Here is a 22,508-nt window from a genome sequence, read left to right on the forward strand (position 1 = left end):
ATGGAGGTCTCTTCAGCTTTAACTGTATGGTACAAGAAAGTCATAAAGGATGTGAGTCCTTTGAAAAAAGTGCTTTTAAATAGGTGTTTTTAAAAAGCAGTTTTAGGCCACCATCATGGACAGGCACGGACAATCAACCAGTAAATATCTGAATATGGTGTCTACATTGTATTAGTATAATATATTGAAGTAAAATAGCTATGTAAGCATTTGCTTGTATATAAAAAGTTGAGAATATATATTCTAACCTCAAATTTGTAGATTTAAATCAGATTAACTGGGCAAAAATACTTTAATGGTATAAAAAAAACATTTCCACTGCCCCGTATATGACATGCTAACGTGACTTCCACAATTCCATAATATGCTTTAAATTTCACAGGTATAACGTAGGAATTAGACGCGAAGCAAGAAAAACGAATAATTGCGTCTGCCCCTCCGCTCCAGCAGGCGGCGCCATTTCTCCCCGGAGACGCGCTCCACACGGCGTTGGGAAGAAAGGACGAAGAATGGTGTTTTAAGTGCAACGCGAACGTTGTGTTGAGGTTTTCGCGTTTTTAATCGCTTAAAACGCGCCAGTGAACAGATGCCGAAACACGTACGTTCTGTTCGGAAGCTGACACCGAAACGTGTTATTTAGCTAATGCTAACTAACGCTTTATTACCTGTCGAGCGAGCATAGTGCCACAGCCAGGTCTCCAGCTTTTTGTGCGACTTCGTTTAAGATCGGCTCTGCGTGATTCGCCTTTTTATTGCATGGGTGACATTATGCTACACGACTGGCTGCGTTCACCTAAATGAATTCAGGTCTTCCTTTGTCTGCAGGGATGAGATCGGTACCTACGAAGACAATGTTTAGTCGTCTGCAGGAACTGAAGAAAGAAGAGGAGACATTGCTGAAAATCAAAGCCTTGCTGCAAGATCAGCTCAACAGGCTCAAGGTGAGCATGTCCGTGCGGGTTTGGCCTTTCAGCTCCGACGTGGTTTTTATTGCATTGAAGCCCTGGTGGCCTTTGCATTTTGCAGTTTGAAGAGGGTGCCCTCCAGTCGATGATCAGCGCTCAGAGTCAAGAAAACTCAGCAGAGCCGAAGGTCTCCAAGGTATTGGAATATACAGATTCATTCCTTTCCCCGTTCATGGGCTTTCAGTTTATTGTTGCATGCAAGTATATGAATGACCTAACATTACCAAATTTCCTGGTTGCACAAAACGTATAATCATGGTCTGTGTTCTATGCAGGTTGAGGTCAATCCGGATGATGAGAGTCAAATCAACCAGACAAAACTAGTCCTTGGTGCACAAAAAGACTTTGATATGGAAGAAGAGGATGAAGAAGAAGAAGAAGAGGAGGAGGAGGAGGAAGAAGACGACGAACTTCAGATGGTGCTAGAAGATGGGGAGGAGGAGGAGGAAGATGATTACTGAGCTTATTAGATTTTTACACTGGTCTCAAGACTTCCCTGCAAATCATAGTGCAGGAAACAGCCTTGATTGGTGATAATGACTTCTTTAATTTAATTAAAATATCTGTAAATACATTGTCACATTGCTTGAACAAACATATTTATTTTATTATCTTACTTTATGTTCAGACTGCAGTATTACACAATTGAAAACATGTGTGAAACAGACGAGGAGTGTTAGGTATGTCTTTCCTTTTTGTGGCTCTCTTTGTATGGTTAAAAACATTGAACAGCTTGCAAGTAAAAATAAATATATTTGTCATTACTTGTCTTTCCATCATCAGCTGTTTCTGTTTCTATCAGGAGGTTTCTAGAACTTTATTTCCTTGGGGTAATGGGGTTGATGGGTGTTCTCTATTTAGATTTTCTCTCATGGGGAAATGTTACAGACAAAAACTACTAAGATCATTGCTGGAATATGCAATATATTAGTGGTTTGTGCAGGAATCTGAAGCTCTATATGCCTGTCCCTTACATTCCTTTGCAGTGGAACCCCAAAAGCGTTGTGCAGTGTAAACACTTTCTGTCCTAAGCCAGTCACTGAGCGTTTTTCCCCCAAACAGCAATAAAAACAATGCAGCACGTGTTCCAATAAAAGCTGGGATAGCCCTGAAGAAACCATGTTTGTTACCAGGCCATTGTAGATCACGCCAGCCGATGGGAACTGTAACGGTTCATAGAGCTTTCCTCATATAATTCACTACAGGGAGAGAGAATTCCTGAAAAGAACAGGTCTGTTCATTCTAGCTTTATGAGATTTACCAAAAATGATAAGAGTTCATTGTTAAGAGTTCATGTTGCGGTATTAATTTGTCGATTTTTGGCATGTTGTGCAATTTATGTACGTGAAAATGAACAAGAATTTAAGTACATAAAATCTATATATCTTTATTTTATCTTTATAATAATATTCTTAATTATTATTCAATGGTTTTACCAAAACAAGTATCATCCCTACCTTTGTAAACTTAGCTTCAGCTTTGCAGCTGAAAGCCCCAGTTTGTTAGACATCTGTCCACCTTTGCAAAATAAACTTACAGTCCATTGACTTTCAATGGGTGGGTTTTCGGGTCACAAGACCTCCTGGATAGTGAGGAGCGTGCTGGACGCTTCCAGGCCGACTGGTGGCTGCAGGTGTAGAGCCACAGTGCTGAAAGCCGAAAAAAAGAATTGTCGACTGGTATTTCATCCTTTTCATGTAATTTTTCTTAGACCAACCTGATGTTGTCACATGTACATGCATGTGTACAAAAGTGGTGGTAAATTATGATCATCATTTATAATTTCATATTGAGACATTGCTCTAAGAATGGACAAGACTATTTCATCAACCATCTAGCCTGATTAATCTAAAATGTGTTGTGGTTGCTCAAATACAATTCTGCAGAGGTTAACATTGCATGGGTCATATGTTTTATGATTTCTATACTTTACTACTTAAATGTTTAAACATGTAAATGCAAATATATTGCATTTTATAAAAACTAAATTAAACGTGTCAATGACAAATGTTTCTGCAGTAATGCATGCAATAACATTCCTACAGTATTAGTTTGCACTGCTGTACAAATTTGTCCCTGAACTGTTAAGGCTTAACTGGGGAAGAGCATTGATATATATTTTGTTGGGCCAAAAGAAAACAATAGTATCCATAGTGTTTTTTTTTTTTTTTTTTCAATCTTTTTAAACAAAAAGGTCTTTTTTCCCACATTGTTAAATATACTTGCTCTGCGGCTCCTTGAACAATGGAGCCGCAGCTCCCCTTTGTGTAGGTTTTTACGTGGACCGCCAAGAGAGTGGCTTATTTACCATGCTGCTTCGCTGTGTTACGAGGACATGCCATGTGCTTGTGCTGGTGCTGTGTCTGTCTGCGGCTGAGGACTTCGACTGGACAAAGAACAACCACGGCTCCTTCTATTATGGCACTTTTCCAACTGGTATATTACCCAGTAACTTCGAGACATGTCTGAGCGGTTTGCATGACCAGACTGGCATTCAGTAGGCCTTGGATTGGGATAACATGGGTTCCATCTCCACTGGCAGGATTTTCGTGGGGTGCCGGCAGTTCAGCCTACCAAACAGAAGGAGCCTGGGACCAAGATGGAAAAGGACTGAGTATCTGGGATGTGTTCTCCCATAAAAAAGGAAAAGTATTCTTCAATGACACTGGAGACTCCTCATGTGAAAGCTACTACAAAGTCAAGGTAATGCAAATGAGACTTTAACCAAAAAGCTTCATCATTGGAGAGTGCAACAGTGGGCGCTCTTAACTGTAGTTCCCAACATAATTGATAACCTGCAAACCAGCAAAACATTGTTATGCTGAAATACACCAAATTTACTGTAATATGCTGGATATCAACAATAGAAATTAAAAAGGAATGGCTGTCCGGCCCACTTGCTTTTCCTTTTGTGCAGGAGGACATTTCACTGATCAAGGAACTAAAGCTCAACCACTATCGCTTTTCCATCTCATGGCCCAGGATCATACCCACAGGGATCAAGTGTAAGTGATCTAATAATGAGGCATTAAAAAATGACCTTGTGGGTGATTGACATGCAACAATTGTATAATTGCAGCAGACCATGTGAACGAGAAAGGAATCGAGTACTATGACAGTCTGATTGACAGTCTCCTTGAGAACGACATCACCCCAATTGTTACATTGTATCACTGGGACCTACCCCAGGTACTCATAATGCAAATAATTATTTCCAATTTTTGGAGAATAAAAAGCAACTTCTGCATCCATACACACTCTCTCTCTCTCTATATATATATATATGTGTGTGTGTGTGTGTGTATGTGTCTCTTTCAGTTGTTACAAGATAAATATGGTGGATGGCAGAATGTCAGTATGATTAATTACTTCAACGAATTTGCCAACCTCTGCTTTGAGCGATTCGGGAACCGGGTTAAATACTGGATAACCTTCAATAACCCTTGGGTAGGAGCAGTCTATTGTATCTTACAAAAAAACAAAAAAAAAACATAAGAAGTGCAGCATCAGTTTATTCATTTTATTCCTTGCAGGCAGTAGCAGTGGAAGGTTATGAGACTGGGGAACATGCTCCTGGGCTGAAACTGAGGGGGACTGGTGCTTATCGGGCTGCTCATCACATTATTAAGGTGATGTGCTCATGCCGTATATATATTTTAAGGCATTGGAAATGGGAAGTAAAATAATATCTACTTTTTTTGGGTCTCTTTCAGGCTCATGCAAAAGTTTGGCACACTTATGACACTCATTGGAGAAGCAAACAGAATGGTAATCTGACTCTCAGTTCGGCACGAAAACCCAACAGCTAATGGCAACAGCTTTGGTTTTGACTCTCTGGGTTGCCTCTTGCAGGCATGGTTGGGATCTCTCTGGCTGGAGACTGGGGAGAGCCGGTGGACATCACCAACCAGAAGGACATTGAGGCAGCCGAGAGATACGTTCAGTTCTACATGGGCTGGTTTGCAACACCCATCTTCCATGGAGATTATCCTCAAGTGATGAAGGAGTTTGTTGGTAAAAGCGGTCATTTCCCATAATGCAGCATGAATTCCGCATTGCACAAGCTTAACAAAATCACTTCCCCCCACCCCATACGTTCAGGTAGGAAGAGTGCCCAGCAGGGTTTAGGAACTTCTCGCCTGCCCACCTTCTCCTCTCAGGAAAGGAGCTACATAAAGGGCACCTGTGACTTCCTGGGCATTGGCCACTTTACCACCCGCTACATCACACAGAAGAGCTACCCCACCGGCCGCGGCGGCGCCTACTTCACCGACAGGGATGTGGCTGAGCTGGTGGACCCTCGCTGGCCTGACCCAGGCTCTGAGTGGCTGTATGCAGTCCCATGGGGATTCCGCCGCCTCCTTAACTTTGTGAAGGTGCATAAAATATGTTTTAAAATGTCTTTTTTTAAAAAGAATGGTTCTTCAAAGGGTGGAACTTAAAACTAACAATTCCTGTGGCTGACCATAGGAACTTCAAGTAGAACAGTGAAAACCATGATTTGAAGAGCCATATAGTAGCATAATAAACGATTTTGCATAGTCATTCTAATGTACAATTTCATCTTGAAAGTGTGCCTTCTAAGCAATAGCATAGAAAGAATATATTAAAATTTCTTGCTTGTGCACAGAGGCAGTGGTGAAGGAAAGATTTGCTTTTCAGTTTAAAAAAAAAAAAAAAAAGTTTTAATCCTCATATTTTTTAGCTGATTTATGGTACATCATGAAATCCCTGGTAAAAAACTACTAAAGTTATGTGCATGTACTATATCTTTATGTCTTAGACTCAGTATGGGAATCCAGACATCTACATCACAGAGAACGGGGTCTCAGAAAAGATGATGTGTACAGAGCTGTGTGATGACTGGAGAATACAGTATTTCAAGGAATACATCAATGAAATGCTGAAAGGTGAGTTTAATATTAGATTTTGCCTTCCTCAGCACAGCTGACCCATCTACAGACCACCCTGATCAAAAACACCAAGACGAAGGGTGACCATTATGACCATTTTCTTTTCTTCAACAAAGCTATAAAAGATGGCGTGAACGTTAAAGGTTACACTGCCTGGTCTCTACTGGATAAGTTTGAGTGGGATGAGGGATACTCGGAGAGGTTTGGTTTGTACTACGTTGACTTCAGAAACCACAAGAAGCCTCGCTACCCCAAGGCCTCTGTTCAGTTTTACAAGCGAATCATCAGCGCCAATGGATTCCCCAGTCAGAGAGAGGTAAACACAATTTACTATACATTTACAGTGGTGATTTTACACAAGACCGAGTGGAATTTATTACATATTTATGCCACAGTGAAAGCTTCAGTGTTGAAATGTATTTTTTTTTGTTTAAGAACATCACATCTGCCAATCTGCAAAAAGAAAAAACAAAATGAAAATTACTTATTTAGACACACCCACCCACAACTATAAAGCATATGTAAACTTGGTTTGTAATTCAGCCTGCTGGATCCCTGAAGCACACCAATGCTTTTTCAACCCCCATTTCTAGGTTGAGAGCTGGAAGAGAAAAGCCACAGAAACCTGCTCTTCCAGCAACCAGCTTCTAGCTGCAGGTCTGTACATCTTTTGCAAAAGAAATACATAAAGCTGGGTAACTAACTGGAGGCAATCAAAGAAAACTATCTATCCAAAGACACCCTAACAGGAATTTTCATTGTTGCCTCATCAGCTAGAAGAAAATCCATGGATAATAAGCAGTGATGCTGCGTGATAAAGTTCAGGGATGTCTGGTGCATTTGAAAACTGCAAATGTTTTATACATTTATCCTAGTAAAATCCTAGCATGTCACCGATCTCAGTTAACGCCTTCAACTGCAAATGTTGCATCATTTAATTTCTAGGGATGTTATTTTCGCTAAAATCTTTCACTATTAATTATATTAAACCCTAAGGGTTTATATCAGGCTGTTACAAAAAAAAAAAAAGTATTTCTCTTAAAATGGTTATGTGAGGAGTTCTGTAAGTCACCTGCTTGAATAGCAGTGCAGTCCTCAGAGGGTTGCTATGCCAACACCTTGTCTCTACATTTCTTTATTAGAGCAACAGCGGAGCACGGCTGCTAACATTCTCCGACTTATTCACGGTGAGCATCAGACATTTGCGTGTGCATCAAACCTAAGCTGTTTGTTTGAATAACCATTGTGTTTCAGATCCCCTGACCAGCCACATGGAGATGGTAACAGAGATCGTCGTCCCCACGGTCTGCACTCTGTGCATCCTGCTCAGTGCAGTATTCCTCATGTTCCTACTGCGCAGACGCAAGTAGGCAACCCATTAAATATGATGCAATCATTTTTAAAAATAACCATTTATAACAGAAATGAGTGGCTAGTCAATTTTATGAATTATTTTGGGTCTAAAAGAAACATTATTATGCATTATAAAAAAATTGTTTGTTCAGACATTATTTAGCATTAGTACTTCTGGTAGTGAAGATGACGTGAATGAATGTTTAAATAAATATATTACCTTGATTTGTCATTTGTCATTGGAGAATAATTGAACAGTCTGGAGAAGTTATGAGGAGGATCCATACAGACACACTGACCTGTGTGCTTTAGAAGTTGACCAGGCTGCAGGTCACCATGGTGCTGTAGTAAGGGACCTGCTTATTCTCATCGATTACTGTTCTATCAAACAGCCCATCTGTAGCACAGGAAAAAGTTGTGAAAGTGCTTTTTTTGTCATTGTGATACACTGCACAGCAATCACAGTGCACAAAACAAAATTTGTCCTCACATTTAATCCATCACCATTAGTGAGCAGTGGGCCACCATGTGGGGATGGTACCTTACAATGGGACCTCAGTGGCACCTTGATTCGGGATTTGAGTCACCTTCCTTACTCGCTAGGCCACCACAATGAACAATGTTACTACATATTGAGTTTTATATAAACAGTTCGTTTGTAAGGAATTAATGACACGGAATTAGGATTATCTTCATTTGCCCCCCACTGTAGAGAGAGCTGTAGTGAGTGTATACACACACACACACAGAGCACAGTTGTAAAGCTGTGAAAAAGCCTACTTATACCTGAGTCAAAAGTCGCATGATCCACCAAGGGCTTGTCACTAAAGTAGGAGGAAGTCTTGACCTCTCGACAGCCCTGGCCACTGGATAGCTCCACACCCCAGGATATGGGTTTTTCTCTGTTGATGACAGACAGATGCAAAGTTCGTAACATGGTGGTTCATACTAGACCAGGGTGTTTCATGCAAAACCAGACTCCACCACAGTAATGTTTAACAAATCAACTCACTTCTGGCATAAGCAACTGATTTGTGCTGGCTTTACTTGCATTTGAAATGCATGGTCTTCATTATAGGCACTTGTTTTATAATACTGCAAACAGGACCTGAAACAAGCAGCACAATACAATTCATGTGACTTGTGTAGAATCTAGTATGTACACTGTCGGGAAGGTTACTTTGGAAATGTAATTTGTTACAATTACAAGTTTCCCTATTTAAAAAGCAGTGAAACTAATAAAATTTTATTACTTTTCAAAATTATTAATAATACTAACTTCCCAACCATTTTGAAATTTTGTAACCTGGCAGTGTAACCTGGAAGAAAAGAACTGACAGGTTCAATGTTAGGACCGGTGACTTATCACATTCAACTAATAAAGTCCACTTCACAGGGATTTTTTTTAAGTCAGCGGACACCGCAGCCTGATTGGCTGACACAAATGCCACACCCATGATTCCTACAAGATCAAAATTATATATCAAAAAATATTAAATTATATAATTTTTGTAATGATTAATAGTGTACAATTACACTTTTCCTGTAATGAAATTACGTAAAGCTGTTACATGTAACTCACTGTGTAAAGTGAAACAAGCGCTCATAGGGCAGGTTGAGGAAGGTGGTGCAGGTCTCCATTATTTCCAGCAGATGGTGCAATTTCTTCACTCTGATTAGTTGCTCTTGCAGGTCTATCTCTGTGTTTAGGTAGTAACTCTGGAAATGGAAATGTGTTTTCTTAAAGCAATAAGTGGCTATATATTACAATGATGCTCTTATATTTCATGGGAACTACTCACCAGGTAATTTAGTGTTGTTAGTTCCATACCTAGGACAGATGGGATTTGGTTTAGCAGTATAACTAAATAAATCATATATATGTGTGTGTGTGTGTTTGTGTGTGTGTGTAATTCACAAAAGAAATCACTGAGACAACACATCACAGTATTGTGGCAAAAATGGACAATGATCCTCAGTTCACAGAGGGGAATGGAGAAAGACTACCGATGAAGTAGTTGATGTAATCTTTCCTCATCTTGTCCAGCCCCATCTCCAGCAGCATCTGGATTGGCATGAGTCCTGTCAGGCTGATGGTGTCCACCTGCTGCTGCTGCTGCTGCTGGTATGACTGCAGGATGAGTTTACTGAGCGAGTTGCTACTGTTTCTGTGAATCTGATCCAGGAAAGAGAGAGAAAAAATAGAATTCAGTGTTTAATATAGTCCTTCACAACAAATTCCTAAAATTTATCTAAATTTGCACAGTGCAGTTACAGAAGTAATTCAGGAATATTAATTGATGGCTTATTCACAATAGACAATAGCATGACACCATGTCCTATTCAATCAAAACTAGGTAAAAGGGGAAAAAAAACAAAGGTCTACTGACCCATGGTTTGATCTGACCATATCTGACTGCTTTAATGACCATCTTCAGACAGTCTGTCACATCCTGATACGAGGTCACACCTACAACACAAAAGTAAACTCAAAATTCAGACGTTTGTGCACTGAATCACCAATATGAATATTAAAAACATAAGTCAGAATGGAAGCCTCACTCCTCCTCATCTTCACCCAAAGCTGTTCTGTAAAATCCAAGTCTCCCCGTTCGAGAATCACTGAATCAAAAATGTTCAGTCTAGTGGCTGACTGTTCTGCTCGGCTTTTTTGTGACTATTAGGAGAAACAACATTGTATGAGTTTAAAAATCTGCTTCACCTGCTTATTAAAAAAAATATTTATTCACTTACTTACTGCAACAATACACATTTATAATATAATGCAATGTATTATTTAAATATATATATATATATATATATATTTTTTTTTTTAACCTCTGTTGCTTTTGCTGCTTGTCCTTGAATGTTGTTTCCGATGTTCTCTAATTCTGCAATTTAAGGCTTTATCAGTCTATGCAGATATTAACAAGTCAAATGGCTAAATGAACACATTTAGAGAAAATAATTATATGTCCACACTAAAATGTACCTTCTATTAAGGCACGAGTCAAATCTACAGCAGATTTGGGGTCTGGAGGGTCCAGCCATTCAGTCTCACCTGTCCTGAGACCTTCTGCAAGAATCTGAGAAGCAATTGCTTTATGTCATAACTACACCAAAACATATTAGCAAAACGGTACAATACTTACATCAAGGAATTCCAGCTCTTTGTATGTCTGATATGTGGAGCTCTTCATATCTCCAACAGTCACCTTGATAAACTGACAAACAGAACGCAAAATATTATTGTGCTCAAATATTTGCATGAATGCTCTGGCAAATACAATGTATGTGTTTCAGAGTTGACCCTATGTTTACCATGACTGACATCAAATAGGCTCACTGTTATTTTTATGAGGAGTCTGCATTGCTCACCAGAGCTGCATGTGCGGACAGAGGCGGCGTCTCCAGCACTTTCTCCACATTGCGCCATTGAAAATCAGCAATTACAGAGCGGTTTGATTCAATTATTGAGTTTTCCACCACTGTAGCACCCAACAGGCTGTACTGAGCACAGCCTTTTGTAGTCACCTAAGAGGCACAGGACAAATAAGGGAACGGTTGCTGATTCATTCAGCAAAACAGGACAAACAAGGGTCAGTGCACTCTGGCGTCTTACTGTAGTCGCATGGTGCCTCCGCTGATGTTCTTGCTTCAGTTCATCCAATGTGATCAATGATGAGTTTTCCACAGTCGCACCTAAAGTAACATTTCTATTAAAGCTTGAGTAAGACACAGAGTGACAGTGGGCAAATTCTGCCACTTGACCTCAAAAAGAATACCATGATATAATACTATACATAAGTGCCCAAACAAACTATCATCATGGCAATAAAGTGTTGTGTTATTGTCTTTATTGTGCCACCCCCATAAATCAAAGATCACTGCAACAGTGGAAAACTTTTTAACACTTAATTTTTTTTTTTTACCTTTGCAGCAAACAGAGTACAACTTAATTGCATTGACTTTGTTGTCAGTACAGATGGATTCTGCTCCCAGCCAGGCAGTGCCTGCTGTATCAGACATATCACAGCATACCCAGACAGGGGGTATAGCTGCATACAGCACGTGAGGCATGTGTGGGTTCTGGGACAAGGTGTACCATGAAAGCAGCTCTCTGAGAAAACAAAGCGCAGTTTGCATCTTCTTACTTTTCTTTGATAAACCGAATCAAGGTGTAGAATATTGAAGGAGATTTTTTTTTAAACAAGTCACCTCGCTTTCATCACTGTAAGAGGCCGAGTTCCAGTATCTCTGGGTGTGTTGCTGACCTGGTCCTCACAGGTTGACCCCTCTTCGGCAATGCTGCTCAAAGTGTGTAGATCACTTTGCAGATGCTGCAGTAAATAAAAAAAATGAATCTAATTGTACCAATTTACCAATCATGATTCAATCACTTTCTATTTAAGTGTTACAGTCACACACCTTTTGTTCACAGATAAAGATCTGCTGGCTTCCCTTGAGGATGCTGGACAGGGGTACCTTCTCCTCCTGGACAAGTGAGATCTGGATACCTTCCTAGACCCACAGCATAAAATCTTATAAAACGTGTCAGGACGAGTGGCATTTACTGTAGATAACTAACTGAGAAAGTCATGAAAAATGTACCTCAGTGGCAAAACACTCAGTGGCATCATCTTGACATGTACTGCAAATCGTAAAAAAAATTACATAACTAATTAAAAGAAAAATGGTTTGCATCCCATATAATTTAACCTACAAAAAGGCTCTAGAACAGGAAACGTATCGTATGTATATGTAATTATCTGTTGAAATTAGCCAATAAATAAACTACTTTTTTATCAAACAGCTAACTCGGTAAGCAAGAGTATCTGGATTCATAGGCAATTTTTGAAACACTCACTTGAGAGATTTCATGAATCGGTTGGCATCAGCTATGATTGTTGAACCCATCATATATAATAGAACGTATGCCAAAAGAAAACAATGTATACTTGAGTAAACTAAAATAAAAAAAAAACAATGACTTAGAAACTACTTGTTAAAATCAGAGACTTGCCGGATGTATAGCACGCCGCTAATTTTGACACTACCCGCCACAACTGTGTCATTCCGGTCAAAGTTCACCGAGCATGCGTGAAGTCAAAAGAGTGAACGCGAATAAAGAAACAGCAAAAGATAATTAGTTGTATGTATATTTAAATATGTAATGAGAAACTTTTATTTGAATGAGCTTATGTCTGTTTTAATATTTAAATTATAAACAAGTTTATGGTTTGTGGAAGCAGATGCAAGTAGTCCGGTAAGTTTGCCTCTGTCATCCGCCAGGGACAACCTAAGTAGTTCCAATAGGTTAAATTATTTAATATTATTTTTTATTAACCTTGAAGGTGAACATTAAAGATAATGCAATTATTTTTGATGATACAAATATTATGGGACCATATTTTTCCGGTTAAGGGCTAAAAAAGGGCAAATCGTATTGCTGTCGGAAGTCGGAGGATCGCGGACGGACACATATGGTGGAAGAGGAGGCTCCGTCTTCCTTTTCTTCCGTGGCCGCCATTGAGTGAGGAGTGGGTTCCCGGCGAGCCGTGAAATTTACAGTAAAATGGTGAATATTTGTCGCCCTTTCTGCCCAAGTAGGATATCGCGTGTAGCCCCAGCGGTGTTCCGGCGCTGTGCGTTCTGAGTGCGAGCGTAGTTTGTTGGTCAGGTTTCGAGTTGCGGTACCTCGGTTGAGGGAGCCATTTTAAGCCCTCATGGACACGTGTGAGTGCGTGAGCAGCGTAAAGAGTCACAACTACGGGTTAGCCGCGCTTAAACTCACATTAACTCTATTACCCACTGTGTATATATCTATTGTGTAACATTAAAAAAAATGAAGTAGCCTGCGTCGAGTGGCGTTGTCCGATTCGCAGTTTGTAGGCAATCTCATTTATAAATCGGTGTTTTAGGCCGCAATGCAGTAGCCTGTTAGCAGATGTAAGCTACTCTAATTTATCCTACGCTAAACGGACTAGTGTTTTTCATTATACATTTTTATGGTAGTTATGTTTCACTTTACGATAATAGACAGAATTTTGATGCAAACGTCACTTTTAATCTAGTGTTTCATACACCTTCGTGCACATGGCATTAAATGTTTAAAGGATAATTTTCACCCTTTTTTGAACACTTATTGCTGGACCTTGTTCTGGTATGATTATATCTTGCTATGATGGTGTAATTTGCGTCCGACTCTGTGTTGAGCGACAGTTGCCTGCTGTCACATGCTGGCACAGTTGTTTGATGAAAGAAAAAGTCTGAGCAAGAGTTGAGTTGGTCATATAGTTGGCTTGTCCGACGTGCATAAGTAGTAAAATTCATTGACTTATCTCCCTTCTCACTAGGCCTGTGCCAGACCATTGATCTCGGTGTACTCCGAGAAAGGAGAAGCATCCGGCAAAAATGTGGTCATGCCGGCAGTGTTCAGGGCGCCCATTCGCCCCGACATTGTGAACTTCGTGCACACCAACATGCGCAAGAACAACCGCCAACCGTACGCGGTCAGTGAATTGGCCGGTAAGTGTGGTTTATATGCAGCAGTTTATTGTTTAGGCCCTGCTGATAATTCTCGAAGTTGATGAGATTAATTGAGCTGCTGTAAGTGTCTAAAGGGGTCATGAATCTCTATTTCAGGTCACCAGACCAGTGCTGAGTCCTGGGGCACAGGTAGAGCTGTGGCTCGTATCCCCCGTGTGCGAGGTGGTGGTACTCACCGCTCCGGCCAGGGTGCCTTTGGAAATGTATCCTTGTTCAATCGTCAAAGCAGACAGCCTGGTAGTCAGCATAAGACTCCACAGTAACCGTAACTATCAAGTAATTCTGACTGCATTCCTTATGATAGTGCAGTTTGGAAACATGTCAATTAAGGGAACTGATTGATGGAAGAGTGTTCTCTTTGGGTTTTGGATGTTTTTACTTGTTCATTTCAACGTTGTATGTGCTTCCTGTGATTTGTCACTTCTACTCTGTGAACAAAGAGGGTGACAAATCCATAATCTGAGCAGGTAGAAAAGTAATGTATTATGTCAGAGTTTGGTCCTTGATTTTGGTGTAGATGTGCCGTGGTGGTCGCATGTTCGCCCCCACAAAGACCTGGCGTCGCTGGCACCGCAGGATCAACATCACCCAGAAGCGCTACGCCCTCTGCTCAGCACTGGCTGCCTCTGCCCTTCCTGCCCTGGTTATGTCCAAAGGTAGGTCGCATGTTAAGGCAATTGTGGCACACTGTCCCGCTACAGCTATGCATTGTAAACTGAGTGGAACACCTTTTCACCGGTACTCCAGAATCAGTCCAGTGCTAGAAAAACCTCAGTTAGCAGAAGGGCTGTGCTAAACTATTGGTGCCTCCCTTTCGAAGGCTGAGAACAGATGTTTGCACCACATCTAGTGCTAAGGTTTTTTTTTTTTAATATACATTTTAAGAGAACTTGTCTAATTGGCTTTGCTGTTAAAACAACCCACTTCACTTAACCATCTCTGGTAGGTCATCGCATTGAGGAGATTCCTGAGGTCCCACTTGTTGTTGATGACAAAGTTGAGGGATACAAGAAGACCAAGGAAGCAGTGCTTCTGCTGAAGAAGCTCAAGGCCTGGAACGACATTAAGAAGGTACATACATTAGTGACTTGCAAGGCCAGAAAGCTAATTCAGTATTTAAATTATCCCTCTAATGTTTTTCCTCCTCCAGGTCTACGCATCTCAGCGCATTCGCGCAGGCAAGGGTAAGATGAGGAATCGTAGACGTATCCAGGGGAAGGGGCCGTGCATTGTGTACAACGAAGACAATGGTGTTACCAGGGCTTTCAGGAACATTCCTGGTGTGTACTTTATTCTTTTTTTTTTTTTTTAAGCTTTGTTTTCACAGCAATGATGATTCACTTCTATGTCCGTGTTTCTGAAACTTGTGATTTTAATGGAAGGTCTGAGCCATTCGCGGTTTTTTTTTATTTATTTATTTTAAAACGTTCTTTTTTTTAATTTAATATGAAAATCATGTTCTCAGGTATCACATTGCAGAACGTGAACAAGCTGAATCTGTTGAGGCTGGCTCCTGGAGGCCACATCGGCCGTTTCTGCATCTGGACTGAGAGCGCCTTCCGCAAGCTGGATGATCTCTATGGCACCTGGCGCAAAACCTCTTCTCTGAAGGTGGACTACAAGTGAGTCCAGATGGTATTTTGTATGTGGAACACATTGTGATATTTTCTGCAATTTACGCTCCCATGGCTCTTGTCTCTTTCAGCCTGCCAATGCACAAAATGAACAACACAGATCTGACCAGGATTCTGAAGAGTGAGGTAGTCCAGAAAGCACTTCGTTCTCCAAAGTAAGTGGCTAAGACCCGGCCAGCATTTCTCATATGAACATGAAGTGAGATTTTTCTGGCCGTTTTTGATTTCTGACAGGTGATTACATTGGAAGTACTGAGTCTTCGATCACATGTTTCCTCTGGTTTGCATTCTAAGCTGTGTGTTAACAAAGTGATTTTTGTCTACAGCAAAAAGATTCAACGTAGGGTGCTGAAGAAGAACCCTTTGAAGAACTTGAGGGTTATGATGAAACTCAACCCATATGCCAAGACAGCTCGTCGCCGTGCTATCCTTATGCACGACCCTGCTGTAAGTACCACCCGTCAAACTTGAACAGGGTGCTCATTTGCAGATCTGATCCTGTGACCTTGATTTTGTTTTAGATCAAGGCGAAAATGCTGAAATCCAAGAAGAAGCCCAAAAAGACTGGCAAGGCCAAGAAGCCTGCAGTTGCCCCTGCAGCTGCCCCAGCAGCAAAGTCGAGCTAAAAACACGGAGACTCTGGAGTTCAATTATGCTTTCAAATAAAACAAATGTTAAAGATACAGTCTATGGTTCTCTTTTACAAAGACAGCAGGATAAGTGTGAATGGTAATGCTTTTTATTTCAACAAGTTTATAATCTTAAGCACAATGTACTCCTTGCACTGCATCACTTTTACTTAATTTTATGTAACAACTTGGTGTAACTTTTTGCTATTTAAAGCATACTTGTCTAGTTGGTTCTGTTACAACAAACTGCTTCAAACGTTTTGCAGTGGTGTCCCATAAAACATTTACACACAAGTGTCGTTCAGGCTGGTTCAGCCAAATTGTGCTGCAGAGCCATCCTGTAAAGTCCACTTCTTCTGCCTCTGACTGAAACAATGAACCTGAAATGTAAAGTTCTTGCCATTGTGAAACACTGCAGCACAGCATGGGGAGACACAACAAAATGTGTCCTCTGCACTTATCACCCTTAGCGAGCAGTGGGCAGCCATGACTGGTGCCTGGAGAGCAGTGTGGGGACTGTACCTTGTGGTTCGGGATTACAATAAATATAACATTTATTGTAAGTTCTACAGTTGATCGTTTTGGAGCAGTGGGTAGTTGAGGTCCAACGGCGGCGTCGCACATCCCTTCCCATGTTTTTTTTTAGATTAGATTCAACTTTATTGTCATTACACATGTACAAGTACAGGGCAACGAAATGTAGTTTAGGTCTAACCAGAAGTGCAATAAGCAGCAAGTGCAGGATACAGTTCAAATAAGTTAAGTTATATATATATACATAAAGTGATATGTGCAGTACAAAGTGATAGTACAGTGCAGTGATTATCAGGAGTGTATGGGGGGGGGTGGCAGAGGAGTTCAGCAAGGAAACAGCTCTGGGAAAAAAGCTGTTCTGCTGGTTCTTGTCCGTGGTAGCCTGAACCGTCTGCCTGAAGGCAGGAGAGAGAACAGTTCGTGGGCCGGGTGGGAGGAGTCCTTAAGAATACTGTGAGCTCGACGCAGACAGTGCTTCCTCTGGATTTCCTCAATGGATGGAAGTGGAGTCCCTGTGATGCGCTGGGCAGTTTTCACCACCCGCTGCATCGCCTTACGCTCAGCAACAGTGCAGCTTCCATACCACACTGTGAGACAGCTGGTAAGGATGCTCTCTATTGTAGAGCGGTAAAAGTTCAGCAGGATGGTAGTGGGTAGCTGGTTCTTTTTTAATGTTCTCAAGAAGAAGAGGCGCTGGTGAGCCTTCTTGACCAGGCTGGAGGTGTTAATGCTCCAGGACAGGTCCTCTGAGATGTGGGTCCCCAGGAACTTGAAGGATGTAACAGGCTGCACAGTCATCCCATTGATGTGGATGGGATCATGCGAGCCTCTTCTCTCCCTCCTGAAGTCCACAATGAGCTCCTTGGTCTTGGTGGTGTTTAAAAGAAGGTTATTTTATGTGCACCAAGTGGCCAGATGCTGGACCTCCTCCCTGTAGGCAGTCTCATCGTTGTTGTCGATGAGACCTATCACCGTGGTGTCATCTGCAAACTTAATAACGGAGTTTGATCCATACATAGGTCGGCAGTCGTGGGTGAAGAGGGAGTAGAGGAAGGGGCTCAGCACACAGCCCTGTGGTACACCAGTGTTGAGCGTGACAGTAGTGGAGCGGATGTGGCCTGACCTTACATGCTGTGGTCTGCTGGTCAGAAAGTCCATAATCCAGTTGCAAAGTGAGGTGTTGATGTCCAGGGCTCTAAATTTAGAGATTAGCTTAGAGGGGATGACAGTGTTAAATGCTGAGCTGAAATCAACAAACAGCATCCGTGCATATGTGTTTTGCTTGTCCAGGTGTGTGAGTACAGAGTGTGAGTACAGAGTCCTAAAGTGAGTGTTTTTTGACTGGATCCAACTGGTCAAAGTTCACCGAGAATGTGGGAAGTCGAAAGCGTGAATGGAAAAAAAATCGTTTTGTATATAAAAAGCGTAATTATAAAAGCATATATTTTTAATGAGTTTATGTATATTTTAAATGTAAATGCTAAAAAATAGTTGCAAGTACTCCGGTAAGTTTGTCTTTGTAATTCCGCCAAGAAATAAAACTACTCCCGAGCGGTAAAATCATTCTTTTTTTTATATTATGTTTGAATATGATAATTAAATGCAATGTAATGATTTATCCAAATATACACATTATGTGACCATATGCTTCCGGTACCAAATGCTGCCGGAAGTTGGAGGATCGCGGACGGACATATAAGGCAGAAGATGGGCTTCATTCTTCCTCTTCATCCGCGGCTCCCATCGAGTGAGGAGTGAGTTTCTGGGGTGAGCTGTGTAAATTGAAATGGTAACTATTTATCGCCAAAGTACGATATTGTTTAAACAGTATGTTGACCAACTGTTTCGGCGCTGTTTGTGCTTGTTATATTGGTTGAATTCGGTTTAAGGAGCCATTTTAAGCCCTCGTGGGCTCCAGATACACGTGTTTCACACGTGACCTGTGTTAGCACTCTTTAAGCGCAATTACATTTTAGCTGTGATTAAACGATCTACTGTTGTTGCTTACTGTGTGTATGGATGGATGGGAAGTGTTCTCCGTTTTCTGAATGTATTTGTCTACTTCAGTTTTTTTTTTTTTTTTTTTCTTTTTTTTTTTTTTTTTTGTAGGCAGTAGTGCTCAATCTTGGCCTCCGCGGTTCATTTTAATACAGAACTGCGAAAACAATTTAGTGTATGCAAACTTCATTTTCGATTTAATACCTTTTTATAGCTGTAATGCAGGTGAATATGCACAACCATATATTGAATGATGTTCTTAAATATCAAAGGTTTTCGATGCTCATTGCATAAAATGTTTAAAGAATCACCTCATGAATTCTCATTTTTGGCCTTTGGACCTCAGACTGAAAAGGGTCTTGAAAACCTTTTGGAATATGGAATAAATTTTATATATATATATATATATATATATATATATCTTATGAATGCATATTTCACTGGTCTGACTTGCATATGTGAATTTATGCATTTCCATTTCTCCCTAGGCCTGTGCCAGATCATTGGTGTATTCAGAGAGCGCATCCTGTAAAATAGTAGTCATGCCGGCAGTGTTGAGGGTGCCTGCTCACTTCGACGTTGTGAACTTTGTGCGCCAGAACCACTGACCATACGCAGCCTGTGAATTGGCTGGTAAGTACAGTTTGATATGAAGCACTTGGTTCTCCTTTAGGCTCTGCTGATGATACTCCACTTCAAGGTCCGTGTTTCTGATTCCACTGATAACTCTGGAAGTTCTGATGAGCTTAATAGAGCTTTTGTGGATGTTTAAATCTGTGTTTGGTGGTTTAATTTGTTTGTTTCACTTCACCAGACCAATGGTGAGTCTTGGGGCGCAGCTAGAGACGTATCCAGCACAGGTGGCCATGCATCTTGTACAATGAAGACTTTTGCCTGAACAGGGCTTTCAAGAACATTCCAGGTTTGCACTGATTCACTTCAAGTTTGCATTTTGTGGAACCTGTGATCTCAGTGGATCTGTTATTTACAGCTATGCAATAAGCAAGTTATGGTAGAGTAATTCCTGTAAGACTGCGTGTGACTCTTTTCTACGTTTACAACTACAGCATATAAACCTGCACTAGGTTTAAAGTATCTTTGTGTAGTGAACCACATGTGGCGCTGAGTGTTGCTTCTGTGTTGAGCACCTCCGCAGCCATGTGTCTCCTTTTTAAATCATGTAAGTTTACAGCCGATCTACGCCCAAACCTCATTGGGTCAATTTTACTTGGGCTGTGCAATCTGTGAGGAATAAACAGTGTAGTTTGGTGGTAGTAGCCTAGTGGGTAACACACTTGCCTATGAACCAGAAGACCCGGGTTCGAATCCCACTTACTACCATTGTGTCCCTGAGCAAGACAATTAACCCTAAGTTGCTCCGGGGAGACTGTCCCTGTAACTACTGATTGTAAGTCGCTCTGGATAAGGGCGTCTGATAAATGCTGTAAATGTAGTTTAAGTTGAACTTTTCCTGGCTCCTGGAATGATGAAAGTTTTATGCGATCTTGCTATGATGGTGTAATTTGCGTCGGACTCTGTGTTGAGCGGCAGTTGCCTGCTGTCACATGCTGGCACAGTTATTTGATTGAAAAAATAATTCTGAGCAAGAATTAAGATTAATGCATATTCATTTCGGTCCAACTTGCATATGTAGTGAATTTATGCATTTCCATTTCTCCATAGGCCTGTATTCAGAGAGAGCATCCTGTAGAACAGTGGTCATGCCGGCAGTACGTGCGCAAGATCCGCCGACCATACGCAGCCAGTGAATTGGCCGGTAAGTAGAGTTGATATGAAGCACTTGATCGTTCAGGCTCCGCTGATGATACTCCACTTCAAGGTCCGTGTTTCTGATTCCACTGATAACTCTGGAAGTTCTGATGAGCTTAATCAAGCTTCTGTGGATGTTTAAATCTGTGTTTGGTGAAATGGTGGTGTAATTTGTTTCTGTTTCACTTCACCAGACCAATGGTGAGTCTTGGGGCGCAGCTAGAGACGTATCCAGCACAGGTGGCCATGCATCATGTACAACGAAGACTTTTGCCTGAACAGGGCTTTCAAGAACATTCCAGGTTTGCACTGATTCACTTCAAGTTTGCATTTTGTGGAACCTGTGATCTCAGTGGATCTGTTATTTACACCTATGCATTAAACAGTTATGGTAGAGAAATTGAAGTTTGGATTGACATGTGAAATATGAAGTACATAGTTCCTGTAAGATTGTGTGTGACGTTATTCTACATTTACAACTACAGCATATAAACCTGCACTAGGTTTAAAGTATCTTTGTGTAGTGAACCACGTGGTGCTGCGTGTGTTGCTTCTGTGTTGAGCACCTCCGCAGCCACGTGTCTCCGTTTAAATCATGTAAATTTACAGCCGATCTATGCCCGAACCTCATTGGGTCAATTTTACTCTGGCTGTGCAATCTTTGAGGAATAAACACTGTAGTTTAAGTTAAACTTTTCAGGATTGTAATTTTTATTTTTTTTTTTTCCCCGCAAATTTCAGAAAACACATGGGCATCAGAATTTGCCTTAGTGTAATTGAAAAGTCATGGGAAAATATTAATTATTTTTTTATAAATATAAGGACCTTTGCCATTTTGCAACCTGGAATGATGAAAGTTTTATGCGATCTTGCTATGATTGTGTAATTTGCGTCGGACTCTGGGTTGAGCGGCAGTTGCCTGCTGTCACATGCTGGCACAGTTATTTGATTGAAAAGAGAATTCTGAGCAAGAATTAAGATTAATGCATATTCATTTTGGTCCAACTTGCATATGTAGTGAATTTATGCATTTCCATTTTTCCATAGGACTGTATTCAGAGAGAGCATCCTGTAGAACAGTGGTCATGCCGGCAGTATTCAGGTCGCCTGTTCACCTATGTTGTGAACTACGTGCTCAAGATCCGCCAACCATAGGCAGCCAGTGAATTGGCCGGTAAGTAGAGTTGATATGAAGCACTTGATCGTTCAGGCTCTGCTGATGATACTCCACTTCAAGGTCCGTGTTTCTGATTCCACTGATAACTCTGGAAGTTCTGATGAGCTTCTCTGGATGTTTAAATCTGTGTGTGGTGAAATGGTGATTAATTTGTTTGTTTCATTTCACCAGACCAATGGGGAGTCTCTGGGCGCAGCTAGAGACTTATCCAGCACAGGTGGCCATGCATCATGTACAACGAAGACTTTTGCCTGAACAGGGCTTTCAAGAACATTCCAGGTGTGTATTTAGCATGGTTTTCACAGAAATGATTAACTTCTAAGTCTGTGTTTATGAAACGTGTGATATTAATTCATGTTCTGAACCATTTGTTGGATTTTTGTTACTCCTATATATTAACTTTATCAAGTGAGTTGAGATGGAGTTTTGTTTGTGGAACACATTATGGTTTAATTTATTTTTATTATTTTCTTGTTTGTCCTTTGGTTTGCCAATGCAAAAATTGAGCAACATAATCTGACCTGGCCAGCATTTCTCATTTGTACATTAAAAGATTTATTTTTCTGATTAACATTGGAAGCACTGAGCCTCCTGTCACACACGTTACCTTTTCTGGTTTGCGTCCTAAGATGTGTGTGTTAACAAGGTGATTTGTCAACAGCAGAAAGATTCAGTGCAGGGTGCTTAACCCATATGCCAAGACCGCTCATTACCGTACTACCCTTATGCTCGTACCACCAGTCAAATCCACAGCCTCTGCAGTATTCTAGTACAGGGTGCTTATTTGCTGGTCTGATCCTTTGACCTTGTTTTTGTTTTAGATCAAGCTGGAAATGCTGAAATCCAAGAAGAAGCCCAGAAAGTCTGGCAAGGCCAAAAACCCTGCAGCTGCCCCAGCAGCCAAGTAGAGCTAAAACACAGTGAATCTGGAGTTCCATTATGCTTTTCAAATAAAACAATGTTAAAGATAGTCTATGGTTCTCTTT

The 22,508-nt window shown here is 40.9% G+C and overlaps 4 protein-coding genes, 1 long non-coding RNA gene and 8 other non-coding genes across 17 annotated transcripts; 12 read left to right on the plus strand and 1 right to left on the minus strand.

The window, feature by feature from the left end:
• Positions 1 to 130: 130 nt before the first annotated feature.
• On the plus strand, positions 131 to 1,632 carry snapc5 (small nuclear RNA activating complex, polypeptide 5). The gene is made up of 4 exons (XM_028958968.1): positions 131 to 598; positions 826 to 941; positions 1,027 to 1,101; positions 1,241 to 1,632. The coding sequence occupies exons 2-4, from the start codon at positions 828 to 830 to the stop codon at positions 1,424 to 1,426; spliced, it is 375 nt and encodes a 124-aa protein (XP_028814801.1). The 5' UTR covers positions 131 to 598; positions 826 to 827; the 3' UTR covers positions 1,427 to 1,632.
• On the plus strand, positions 1,411 to 7,456 carry lctlb (lactase-like b). 2 transcript variants are annotated; one of them, XM_028958964.1, is made up of 16 exons: positions 1,411 to 1,495; positions 1,594 to 1,645; positions 3,237 to 3,401; positions 3,508 to 3,668; positions 3,883 to 3,970; positions 4,045 to 4,154; positions 4,284 to 4,412; positions 4,499 to 4,594; positions 4,679 to 4,733; positions 4,818 to 4,979; positions 5,067 to 5,341; positions 5,749 to 5,875; positions 5,995 to 6,194; positions 6,472 to 6,535; positions 7,021 to 7,065; positions 7,133 to 7,456. In XM_028958964.1, exons 3-16 carry the CDS (start codon positions 3,275 to 3,277, stop codon positions 7,246 to 7,248), a joined length of 1,755 nt encoding a protein of 584 aa, XP_028814797.1. In that variant the 5' UTR covers positions 1,411 to 1,495; positions 1,594 to 1,645; positions 3,237 to 3,274; the 3' UTR covers positions 7,249 to 7,456. The 2 variants fall into 2 exon arrangements, with proteins under 2 accessions (XP_028814797.1, XP_028814796.1); XM_028958963.1 differs by lacking the exons at positions 1,411 to 1,495; positions 1,594 to 1,645 and adding an exon at positions 1,657 to 2,196.
• Positions 5,704 to 12,284, minus strand: zwilch (zwilch kinetochore protein). Of its 3 annotated transcripts, XM_028958962.1 has the most exons (19): positions 12,099 to 12,284; positions 11,843 to 11,882; positions 11,660 to 11,752; positions 11,450 to 11,571; positions 11,164 to 11,351; positions 10,854 to 10,933; positions 10,610 to 10,765; positions 10,384 to 10,455; positions 10,224 to 10,317; positions 10,070 to 10,122; positions 9,794 to 9,908; positions 9,622 to 9,701; positions 9,239 to 9,407; positions 9,034 to 9,062; positions 8,814 to 8,950; positions 8,244 to 8,339; positions 8,018 to 8,133; positions 7,531 to 7,628; positions 5,704 to 6,331 (listed from the first exon to the last, which is right to left on the minus strand). In XM_028958962.1, the coding sequence occupies exons 1-18, from the start codon at positions 12,149 to 12,151 to the stop codon at positions 7,540 to 7,542; spliced, it is 1,782 nt and encodes a 593-aa protein (XP_028814795.1). In that variant the 5' UTR covers positions 12,152 to 12,284; the 3' UTR covers positions 5,704 to 6,331; positions 7,531 to 7,539. The 3 variants fall into 3 exon arrangements, 2 of the variants coding, with proteins under 2 accessions (XP_028814795.1, XP_028814794.1); XR_003742921.1 differs by having other exon boundaries at positions 5,704 to 7,628; positions 7,722 to 8,133; XM_028958961.1 differs by having other exon boundaries at positions 5,704 to 7,628.
• Positions 12,285 to 12,678: 394 nt separating this feature from the next.
• Positions 12,679 to 16,097, plus strand: rpl4 (ribosomal protein L4). Its single transcript, XM_028958967.1, has 10 exons — positions 12,679 to 12,809; positions 13,588 to 13,759; positions 13,877 to 13,983; positions 14,298 to 14,436; positions 14,727 to 14,851; positions 14,931 to 15,060; positions 15,246 to 15,402; positions 15,486 to 15,569; positions 15,741 to 15,861; positions 15,936 to 16,097. The coding sequence occupies exons 1-10, from the start codon at positions 12,807 to 12,809 to the stop codon at positions 16,038 to 16,040; spliced, it is 1,143 nt and encodes a 380-aa protein (XP_028814800.1). The 5' UTR covers positions 12,679 to 12,806; the 3' UTR covers positions 16,041 to 16,097.
• LOC114767542 (small nucleolar RNA SNORD16) lies at positions 13,409 to 13,507 on the plus strand. The gene has a single exon (XR_003742965.1). It is a non-coding gene; the product is annotated as a small nucleolar RNA SNORD16 (small nucleolar RNA).
• On the plus strand, positions 14,484 to 14,613 carry LOC114767548 (small nucleolar RNA SNORA35). The gene has a single exon (XR_003742969.1). It is a non-coding gene; the product is annotated as a small nucleolar RNA SNORA35 (small nucleolar RNA).
• LOC114767541 (small nucleolar RNA SNORD18) lies at positions 15,105 to 15,172 on the plus strand. Its single transcript, XR_003742964.1, has one exon. It is a non-coding gene; the product is annotated as a small nucleolar RNA SNORD18 (small nucleolar RNA).
• A 2,038-nt stretch (positions 16,098 to 18,135) lies between the features above and the next one.
• Positions 18,136 to 22,492, plus strand: LOC114767197 (uncharacterized). 2 transcript variants are annotated; one of them, XR_003742905.1, is made up of 8 exons: positions 18,136 to 18,344; positions 19,064 to 19,208; positions 19,390 to 19,497; positions 20,259 to 20,352; positions 20,540 to 20,647; positions 21,393 to 21,519; positions 21,694 to 21,801; positions 22,344 to 22,492. It is a non-coding gene; the product is annotated as an uncharacterized LOC114767197 (long non-coding RNA). The 2 variants fall into 2 exon arrangements; XR_003742904.1 differs by having other exon boundaries at positions 18,138 to 18,366.
• Positions 19,250 to 19,320, plus strand: LOC114767538 (small nucleolar RNA SNORD18). The gene has a single exon (XR_003742961.1). It is a non-coding gene; the product is annotated as a small nucleolar RNA SNORD18 (small nucleolar RNA).
• On the plus strand, positions 20,082 to 20,181 carry LOC114767543 (small nucleolar RNA SNORD16). Its single transcript, XR_003742966.1, has one exon. It is a non-coding gene; the product is annotated as a small nucleolar RNA SNORD16 (small nucleolar RNA).
• LOC114767540 (small nucleolar RNA SNORD18) lies at positions 20,390 to 20,460 on the plus strand. Its single transcript, XR_003742963.1, has one exon. It is a non-coding gene; the product is annotated as a small nucleolar RNA SNORD18 (small nucleolar RNA).
• On the plus strand, positions 21,216 to 21,315 carry LOC114767545 (small nucleolar RNA SNORD16). Its single transcript, XR_003742967.1, has one exon. It is a non-coding gene; the product is annotated as a small nucleolar RNA SNORD16 (small nucleolar RNA).
• On the plus strand, positions 21,557 to 21,627 carry LOC114767539 (small nucleolar RNA SNORD18). Its single transcript, XR_003742962.1, has one exon. It is a non-coding gene; the product is annotated as a small nucleolar RNA SNORD18 (small nucleolar RNA).
• Positions 22,493 to 22,508: the final 16 nt, after the last annotated feature.

This window comes from Denticeps clupeoides, chromosome 17 (assembly GCF_900700375.1).
Source record: "Denticeps clupeoides chromosome 17, fDenClu1.1, whole genome shotgun sequence".
Lineage (NCBI taxonomy): Eukaryota > Metazoa > Chordata > Actinopteri > Clupeiformes > Denticipitidae > Denticeps > Denticeps clupeoides.

Excerpts from the sequence above, each read along its gene's own strand:
- rpl4 (XM_028958967.1), top strand. Across the intron at positions 14,852-14,930 it reads CCTGGAACGACATTAAGAAG|GTCTACGCATCTCAGCGCAT; the intron begins GTACATACATTA and ends TTCCTCCTCCAG. Across the intron at positions 15,061-15,245 it reads GGCTTTCAGGAACATTCCTG|GTATCACATTGCAGAACGTG; the intron begins GTGTGTACTTTA and ends TCATGTTCTCAG.
- zwilch (XM_028958962.1), bottom strand. The coding sequence starts at position 12,151 with ATGATGGGTTCAACAATCATAGCTGATGCCAACCGATTCATGAAATCT. Across the intron at positions 10,318-10,383 it reads AAGAGCTGGAATTCCTTGAT|ATTCTTGCAGAAGGTCTCAG; the intron begins GTAAGTATTGTA and ends ATTGCTTCTCAG. Across the intron at positions 9,063-9,238 it reads TTACATCAACTACTTCATCG|GTATGGAACTAACAACACTA; the intron begins GTAGTCTTTCTC and ends CATCTGTCCTAG.
- snapc5 (XM_028958968.1), top strand. The coding sequence starts at position 828 with ATGAGATCGGTACCTACGAAGACAATGTTTAGTCGTCTGCAGGAACTG. Across the intron at positions 942-1,026 it reads ATCAGCTCAACAGGCTCAAG|TTTGAAGAGGGTGCCCTCCA; the intron begins GTGAGCATGTCC and ends TGCATTTTGCAG. Across the intron at positions 1,102-1,240 it reads CAGAGCCGAAGGTCTCCAAG|GTTGAGGTCAATCCGGATGA; the intron begins GTATTGGAATAT and ends TGTTCTATGCAG.
- lctlb (XM_028958964.1), top strand. The coding sequence starts at position 3,275 with ATGCTGCTTCGCTGTGTTACGAGGACATGCCATGTGCTTGTGCTGGTG. Across the intron at positions 4,734-4,817 it reads TTGGAGAAGCAAACAGAATG|GCATGGTTGGGATCTCTCTG; the intron begins GTAATCTGACTC and ends TGCCTCTTGCAG. Across the intron at positions 5,342-5,748 it reads GCCTCCTTAACTTTGTGAAG|ACTCAGTATGGGAATCCAGA; the intron begins GTGCATAAAATA and ends TTTATGTCTTAG.